A 9,131-nucleotide genomic window follows, 5' to 3' on the forward strand; every position below is an offset into this window, starting at 1 on the left:
ATTGTGACAACATCAATATTCAAACTAATGGTGTAATATTAGTAGCTAATAGTCCATAATGGTGGCATTGATTGTGGTTGGTAGTAGATTGTGGTGATGATGGAAAAAGTCATTATCAAATATAACAAAAATATATATTTTTTAAACTAAAAATCAAATTAATAACTGAATGAATGGAAAGTATTTCAAAATTAAGTAAAATTTCTTTCCATTTCACTTTTAAAAATGTTAGTTTTCAAATTTGCACATGAATATCAAAAGTTATATATAGAGAGTGTGTGAGGAAGATTCACCACTTCAAAAGAAAATATAAGTTAAAAATTCAAATACCAAGGAGCCAAAAGCATACAACGTAGTAGGAGGCAGAGAAAAGATGTATAGAATCATTGATTCCATATTAGATGCAGTTTTTCAAATTTTTGGAGAAGCTAATAATTATAACTTTCACATCCCTAGCTCCATTTCTTATTTCTCAACAGGTTTTCAAACATGCTTGTAATGGTAACGATGATCAAAATAGAGGTTTCTTTCCATTTAGCATTCCCAACAAATGATCAATAACTTTATTCCCATCATCACGTAATCCAGAATGCATGAATTCATTAGTTATCCATAGCCTAATCCCTGCTATTTGAGAAGCGGTTTCCATTGCCAACTTAAAACTCACGTACAAGTCTTCATAGTAAACAGCTGCAGCAACAGGTACCTGCCAGCAATGGATCAAAGTTAACCACCAACAAAAACTTGAGAGACTCAACTTCATCTTGATAAACATATTCAACTATTACGGATGTACCATTCACAATTCATATCTCACAAGAAATTTTAAGTATAAAAGAAAACTGAGTAAACTACCTTATTGTTATTCAGAACCTGAACGTCATATAGAGGGGGCCAGTCTTTCTTCTCTGCCAATATATGAGCTGCATCTTTGAATGGCTTCAATGCATGAATCTCATCAAACATCCATGGGAAAATCATCTATAAAAGCAAAAGGAGCAAGGTAAGCATCTTCTCCTTGTAATAGGAAAGCAAACATAATGAGTAGATTAGCATTCAATTTACTTATGAAGGAAATGCAATGTCATGCACGATGTTCCACATCTAAATAGAATGCCAATTCTAACCAAATCTTCTCATTCAATGAATGTTAAGAATGCATATATATTGGTGGCAATTGATAATTACAGATGAACTAAAGGCTTGAATTATTCACATCAAACATCGATGAACTTACAGAATCCTATATTTGGTTACTGGTCTCTATTTTTTAACCTTTGTCCCAGAGTTTTTTCTTTCATGGAAGAATCAAAACAAGATGCACAATCTCATTTTAATCATATCACCGGTCATTGTGAAATCTCTAATATACAGCAGCGTTAGTCTCTCAATAGCATCAGTTCAATATTAGTTAGGTAATTAAAGTTAAAAAGAGAGATTCTTTACACCCTACCTCTCCTGTAAAAAGCACAGGGAGTCCTTCTTTGGCAGCTCTAATTGCATCAAACCTATCTTCAACTTCACTCCTTATACTATTGGCAGACCATTTACTAGCAGAACCCTACAGAGAGATCGAGGTACCAGAGTTGAAGGAGAAGCATACATAATGCATAAACAAGGAAGCAAAAATAATAATACCTGACAATAGATGGATTCATGCATAAGGGCATAGAGTGGATTGGTATCAAAAGATAACCACTTCTCAAACTGCGGAGTGAAAATTAGCATTAGATATTCCAGAAGGAAACTTGAAATTATGTATTCATAATCACGGAACAGCAGACATTTTTCTTACAGAACTTAGGAAGTTATAGCTTATTTTCTTTGGTGCCCCTGGAACTAAAGTAGGATCCCACACTCTCTGAAACCTAGAAAGGTCAGTACAAAATTATTCAAAAAATTGAATTGAAAATAGTTTTAAACACACAAGGTAATAATGCTTACAAATAGTGCAAGCTCTCAAAACCTGCGCTGGATCCTAAGCCAGATAGACCAAGAGTCTGCAACCCTCTTGGGGTTAGGAAGCCCCCAGATGGAAGGGCCACCTACGCAAAGAGAGAAGGAAATAAGGATCTGACAGAAAATAGCTCATTTTTTCTTGTTTAACAAGAAGAAAATTTTGAGACAGATCATTACTCCTCCTCCTTCTTGTTCAGCTAAATAATTAACAAGTTCTTGAACAATTTTAACATCTTGAGGGAATCTCTTGTAGTACTTCTCATTTTGATTTATAGCTTGCTTAAAGCCTGCTTTGTACACTGAATCAGCAGGACATCCACCTCCAATCGGAGGAATTCCTCCAGTTATAAGTGCTTGCTTCAGCCCTTGTGGTGCAAAACTCAAATATGTGACTGCACAAAATCCACCATAGCTCTAGAGCAATTAAAAGGAACAGAAGAAGAATAAGCAAACATGGAATTTCAAGGTTGTATTGGTTTCAAAGGTACAACTCATTCTAACCAAAATTAGATTATACCAAAAGCAAAACTCATAAATATCAATTTTCAATTAGACAGGGAAAAGTATAGGGAAAAGAAAGAAAAGGAAGGAGTTAGAGGCCGTAAAGCCAGACTGGTTGGACATCAAAACCAGCAGCTCATACAAATACTTAAAAAAAAAATAACTTGAATACCTGCCCCAAAATTGTCCAAGGACCAGCATCTGGAACAAGACGAACTCGAATAAATTCTGCATCATTCACAATATTATCAGCTCGAAAATGTTTTAAGAAGTCAGCCAACTCCTCAGCAGACTTGAATTGCAACATTGATGACACAGTCAAGGGAGTTGATAAGCCTGTTCCTCGCTGTAGAAATGCACATAAGCAACAGAAAAGATTATACATGAAAGTTCTTACAGTACCACAAAGATGATTACACAAATGCCGAGTAAATCATGCCTGATCCATTAAGATGAGACGGAATTCTTCACAAACTTTTTGAACCCATCCACTAGATTCGGTTGGTTGCCGACATTCAAACCCAGGTCCACCTTGCAAATATAACAAGTATGGCAACTTTTGCTCTTCTTTCCCAGCTGCAACAAAATACTGAGTTTTGAATAAAAATACGCAAAGATAATGAAAGGGGTGATGTAGAAGAGTGGGCATGAGTTATCCGTTCTGGGCAAAACACAATAGTAATCGATCACAAAATTAAAAAGAATCTGAGCATCTGATAATAAAACACTCAAAGGAACCACTAGCCTAGTTCTTTTTTATAATTTCAGAAAGCTCGAGTAGTTTCCACACCACCAGCTTTTAAAAATATAGTAATACAATGATACAAACAAAACATCACCTTCCGTTTTCTACTCTCATTTTTCGATCCAAACAATGGACCCTAAATCCATTCCATATTCTTTCATCAATTCAAACACAACTAATAAAGGATTCAAAACCATTATATAATCTAAAAAACAACAACTATATTCTGCCTCAATACCAGATACTCCATTGACAAAAGGCTGATACTTCATGTATGTTTTCAATACAATAATTAAACAACATTAAGCTGATTACATCATCCCAAAAACCCCATCTGGGTTTTCCATCACTTCGCTCAGTGAATCATTAGCCACCATCAAAATTCCATTTTTTTCCCACAAATTAAAAAACTAAAAAAAACAAAACTTTATAGTATCACTGAACTTCTGTTCATGAACAAATCAAAGGCAACGAGGAAACAATGAATGCAATCAATCAAAACCCCTGAAAATCATTGAATAGCATAGTTCACTTTGACTAGCGTTACCTGCGACGACTTCACGGGCAAAAACAGTGATCTTGGGAGAAGAATAGGGTCCCTGAGAGTGATCGAGAGGGACCGTGAACCGGTGATCACGCAGGCGGAGTTCCGGCACGGAGTACCAGTCGCCGGTAAAGTGCTCCGGTGAGGAGCCACCGGCGGCGAGCCGTTGTCCATCCATCGGGAGAAGTGAACTCAAGCGAGAGCGTGAGAAGAAACGGGTGGCAATGGAAAAGGGCTTTGTGAAGTGAGATAATGAGAAGAAGAAAACGCGAGAAGAGTGATGATTATGATTGTTGTAACGAAGCAACGTTCTCAGAAAAGGTGATGGTGGCGCGTGGAGTAACAGCATTGTTGGGAGGCGAGTGAAACGAAGTGAGCGTAGGTGAAGGTGGATAAAATTTTAACGGTTTTCTAACTTTGACTGATTTATATGGACGGCTTGGATTTGATTGCAGAGAAACAAAGTTCATCTAAGCCATCTATTAGTAGTTAATCTTGTTATCTGAGGCTTAACATAAAGTTAAATTTTCATTAAATTAATTATCCAATTAAATATAAAATTATCCTTAAATATTTAAATAACGATTTCTCGTTTATTCAAATATCTTTAAGTAATGACTTATGAATTAATCTAATTTTTAATAATTGTCAATAAAAAGTTAAGCAACTAAACATTATATTAGTTTAAGTAAAAATCAACTAAAAAATTCAAAGTAAAATGTTTTAATTACATTATTATGAAAGGGAAAAATATAACTAAGACATAATTTACCAAAAATCATTTATTCAATTTTTAATAAAATTTAGTTACCAACAAAATTAATAAATTGCTGATAAAATAAAATTAATAAATACTTTATATTTATAATTATTAAAAACAAAAGATATACTTTATAAATATATATTTTATTTATATAGAATAAATAAATATTTGTCTATTTTTAATATTTACAACTATTTTTAAATTTCGGTGGCAAATTTGATAGTGTTGCTAGTTTCTACATTTGCTTTTAAATTTAGATTAACTGAAAATCCTTTTTTACTATTTAGTAGTATTTGAAAGATAAATTTGTTTTGGTAGGTTATAACAAATTCATAGCAAAAAGTTTATTTGGAAATTTATTTTGGAGACGGAAAAAGTGCTTTTATTATAAAAGAAATAGATATTTACACTATAAATTCTTAATGGAAAATTAGTCAAGAAACTATTTTGTACATTGGGTTTAAATACATCTCTTTAAAGTTTAAAGATTGAATCGTGCATGGTCCAAAACTTACGATGTTAATTTATATTTTTTTTTTCAAGAAAATAAAAAGCTTATCTCAGAAGTGAACAATTTTGATTGAACAAGCATTAGTACAAAATTTGTCTTTTAACTTTTAACGGGATATATAGGCTTCGGTTCTACCGAAACTAAAGCATATAAAAACACGGTGTCATTTTTGTAATAATAGGGAAATTGTATGCCTTGGTTCCATGGCAACCGAAGCAGAAATGATATGTTACCTCAGTTATAAAAGCAACCGAGGCATAAAAGCCTGCCAAATCCACCATTTTCTGCAACTCAAACCTTTCGTCTTACACACCTTTTCTGGAAACGACCTACTGCCTCGATTCAGAGGGGGAACCGAGACATAAAAGTCTGCCAAATCTCTCTGCAACCACTGCTATACCCCTGACTTTTCTTCTTTTTTGAACGTTGGAGATTTTAATTAACCATTATTGCCTCGGGTCCTTTGGAGCCGTTGTCAAAAGCTTCTTAGGCTTCGGTTATAGCGTAAACCGAAGCATATGAGTTGAAAATAATATCAAAAGTGCCATTTACTTTTTTATTTTATTTTTCTTTGAGAACCTTGGGCATCGGTTGGACTGATAACCGAGGCAATAAGGTGTGTATTGCCTCAGTTATTAGATGAACCGAGGTAGTACCACTTATTTATCTTCAGTTTAACCTACACTGTGCATTCTCTCCTTCGCAGACTCGCGTTCTTCTGCTTCTTCGGACATTCTTCTTCTTCTTTCTTGCGTTCTCCTTCTTTTTCCTTGTGCAAGAACTGTTTTCATCTTCTTGAGGCCATTGCTACTTCGTCTTCCTTACGGGCCATTGCCATTGCCGCTACGTTTTCCTCGTGGGCCATTGTCGCCACCTCGCGCCTCTACCTCCTCGTTGCTGCCAACATCTTCATCGTCGTGCCTACGCCTCCACCTTCGCCTCACTCGTAGTGCCTCCACCTTTGTCGTCGCGCCTCTGTTGTGGCAACCACGGTTCTCCTCCTACCCGTGGTAAGTTGTCTTTGCTGCCACCATTTTATTTTGGTTTTCATTTTTAAATTGATTATAATAGCAATGGTAGTGTTTGTTGATGATAATCCATGGAAGGGGAGATAGAGGGTTTAGCCAAATGTATTAAGTATACTAAAATTAGGTGAATAATTTCTCCCTTATCTCCCTTATATAATTAGCCAAATGTATCATCAAATGTTTGTTGATGATATATTTTATCCCTTATATACTTGGGTAAGTGAAGTTTGTTAACTTTAAAGTTTCATTTATTAATTTTGGTATATGACAATTAAGTTATTACTAATTTCAGGCGTCATTGGCAGCTACTTATGATCTCCATACCGGAGAACACTGCTGTCTGGTTTTGTTCATTGCACAAGTTCCCTCCCAGCCCTCTTAGACATGTAGTAGATTGGTAAGAACCTCAATGTTTCAACTTTCTTTGTTATATAAATGTATGCTAAAGTAATTTTTTTTAACATTGCCTTGCAACACATATGATGTTATCTGGGAAATCTACTGCTACAGCTAAAAAGCTTGCATAAGTTCCCCTTAAGGTTTGGTATTTTAGTCCATACTTTGTTACATTTTGTTCCATTCCAAGATGTTACTTAACATTTTATAATTATGATGATATATTGTAGTGTAATAGACAAATGGGGTCATATGAATGTGGTTACTACGTCATGTTTTGGATGATGACCACTATTCGTGCACATTACACTAGTGGATGGCAAATGATAATATTTTGGTTTGAATTTTATTTTCTCTATAGTTTAGATTTCATATACACTAATTGAAATCATTGTGTTTTATGCAGAGATTCAATATTACTGCTCCAATTCCAGAGAAATCACTTAAACTCGTGAGGAAAGCACTAGCTAAATATGTAATTCAATTATATAATAGTATGTAGTAGATATTAGATATAGTAAGTTCTAAGTTTATGCTTCTAAGTTGTTTAATGCTTTTGTACATTATTATTAGTTTAACTTTGTAAATTGGATTGATTTATGATTACATTGGATTGATTTATGCTTTAAGAAGTTGATTTATGATTACATTGAATGTATTTATGTTTTAATATAATTTTTATTCAAAACATGTTTCTGAATTGTTCTGGACTGTTCTAGCTGTAAAATTATATACAGGTCTGTTTCTGCAGTTGGGACTGTTGTAGAAACAAACCTGTTCTTAAAAAAAACAGAAAAATATGTCTCGATTGTGACCTTAACCGAGACAAAAAAACCCACATATGTTATAATAAGTATTACCCAAATAGTCTAGTTATTTTTTAGAGATACAGTATTAAAAAGCTTAGAGTGGAATAAATTATATCAAAGACAATTTTCAACATTCATACTAAACACTATTTCTGTAAAAATAAAGTACAAGATATTTATCAAACTAAAACTATTTTCTATCGATTGATCCATATTTTGGTCAATATATTAATATGATCTTAGTAATTTATATACACTTATTATGAAAAGTGTTTTTTAAAAACTATTGTGCCTTTTTGGCGATCATATAAGTGCCTTCAGGTTTTTTTTTCATATATGATTTATTATTTGATGAGTAATAATTATTTATTTAATATATTGTAATTTCTTTAAATATATCATATTTTTTTATCTTAAAAAATTGATGTCTTTTGAAGAGTTATAATAAAATCTCAACCAAATTTAATTTAATGTGAAATTTAGATTAATACTTAAATTTTCAACCATTTTTTAATGGTGTATCTCTTTCACATTGTATTTTTTTTATCAAATGGAAGCATTCACCTTAATAGTATTATTACATGTACTTTACACAACAACAAGAGACATCTTAGACATACTTTTAGCACAAAAAATCTTTACATGGGATTCTTCACATACTCGTATAAATTGGTTACCAAAACAAATAATTCACTCATATCATTGATTATAAAGGTTTTAAGCAAATAAGTAGTATTGATTTCAATGAGTCAAGGTAAAATTTGAAACTTTTATATGATCGTCAAATTGGTAGTTACCTCCACATAATTAGTTGTAAGAAAAAAAAAATAGATAGTGGGTTAGGTTTTGAATTATGGATTTAAAAAGTCCAACTTAATCAAATTCATTTTGTCTCACTTATCTTAAGTGAAAAGTGTCTTCTAAGTTAAAAAGATGAGTTATTTTCAGTCTTTGGGAGAGAAAAAAAGAGAAAAAAATTGTTGATACATTCACTTAGTTTTTTCGCTAAAGAAATGGTTCTTACTTTATTCATTATTTGATTAAACTGAAATTTTGACAGAAATTTCATGACCATATAGTGCTTTAGTTTGAAAGTTGCGATCGTCAATTCAAAATAGAAAAAAATCATGACACTTTTGCTCTATTTCAGGTTGTTATTATTTTTCTCTTCAAATTTAATAGCATTATTGATTTCATATATTGGCTAGTTCTAGATAATTGTTCGTGCTTTTTTTTATTTAATTATCTTATATACTCATATTTTATCCCAGTGAAACTTGATTAACTAATCTATGTTTGTAGATTTTTTTCTTTTAGTATCTTTTATGTGACTATTATTGTCATGCTTATTGCTCTTCATAATATTTTTTTTTTTACTATTATGTTATTATTTTTTCATAAAAAAATCTCAAATGCTGTATACTTTTCTTTTTGTATATTTAATAAATTCACGTGGCTTAAAAATACAAATTAAAAGCAATTTATTTATTTTTCATCATCCTAAAGACAAAAATATAATTATACATATTCAGTTCAACAAACATATTAAAGAATGTGATTAAAAAGACTCATTTATTAATTTAGATTAGTTCAATAATATTATCATCTGAAGTTAGCACTAATGCAAAAACATCGTGTGTTTAACGTCTAACTACTGAATAGTAATGTTAAAAATGACCGGTGACAGTTTTGTAAATAAATGCAATTATTAGACGTCGATTAGAATTGTAATTTGACGTAAAAGGATATAAAACAGTGCGAGATTGAAAATTCATTCATTTTATCTTAACACATGAGACTCTCTTCTCTTCTCAAACTTTTCTTGAACGAAGTTTGACGACCATCACATATAATATTTCTTTCATTTGATACAAA

General features: G+C 32.2%; 1 protein-coding gene across 1 annotated transcript; it reads right to left on the bottom strand.

The window, feature by feature from the left end:
- Window positions 1–371: 371 nt before the first annotated feature.
- On the bottom strand, window positions 372–4,145 carry LOC108327880 (uncharacterized). Its single transcript, XM_017561605.2, has 10 exons — window positions 3,753–4,145; window positions 2,900–3,036; window positions 2,633–2,806; window positions 2,137–2,373; window positions 1,945–2,045; window positions 1,796–1,868; window positions 1,639–1,707; window positions 1,454–1,561; window positions 856–981; window positions 372–706 (listed from the first exon to the last, which is right to left on the bottom strand). Exons 1-10 carry the CDS (start codon window positions 4,096–4,098, stop codon window positions 512–514), a joined length of 1,566 nt encoding a protein of 521 aa, XP_017417094.1. The 5' UTR covers window positions 4,099–4,145; the 3' UTR covers window positions 372–511.
- Window positions 4,146–9,131: the final 4,986 nt, after the last annotated feature.

This window comes from Vigna angularis, chromosome 2 (genome assembly GCF_016808095.1).
Source record: "Vigna angularis cultivar LongXiaoDou No.4 chromosome 2, ASM1680809v1, whole genome shotgun sequence".
In the NCBI taxonomy this organism is placed as follows: Eukaryota; Viridiplantae; Streptophyta; class Magnoliopsida; order Fabales; family Fabaceae; genus Vigna; species Vigna angularis.

Excerpts from the sequence above, each read along its gene's own strand:
- LOC108327880 (XM_017561605.2), bottom strand. The coding sequence starts at position 4,098 with ATGCTGTTACTCCACGCGCCACCATCACCTTTTCTGAGAACGTTGCTT. Across the intron at positions 1,869-1,944 it reads TTTGAGAGCTTGCACTATTT|GTTTCAGAGAGTGTGGGATC; the intron begins GTAAGCATTATT and ends TGACCTTTCTAG. Across the intron at positions 1,562-1,638 it reads ATGAATCCATCTATTGTCAG|GGTTCTGCTAGTAAATGGTC; the intron begins GTATTATTATTT and ends ATCTCTCTGTAG.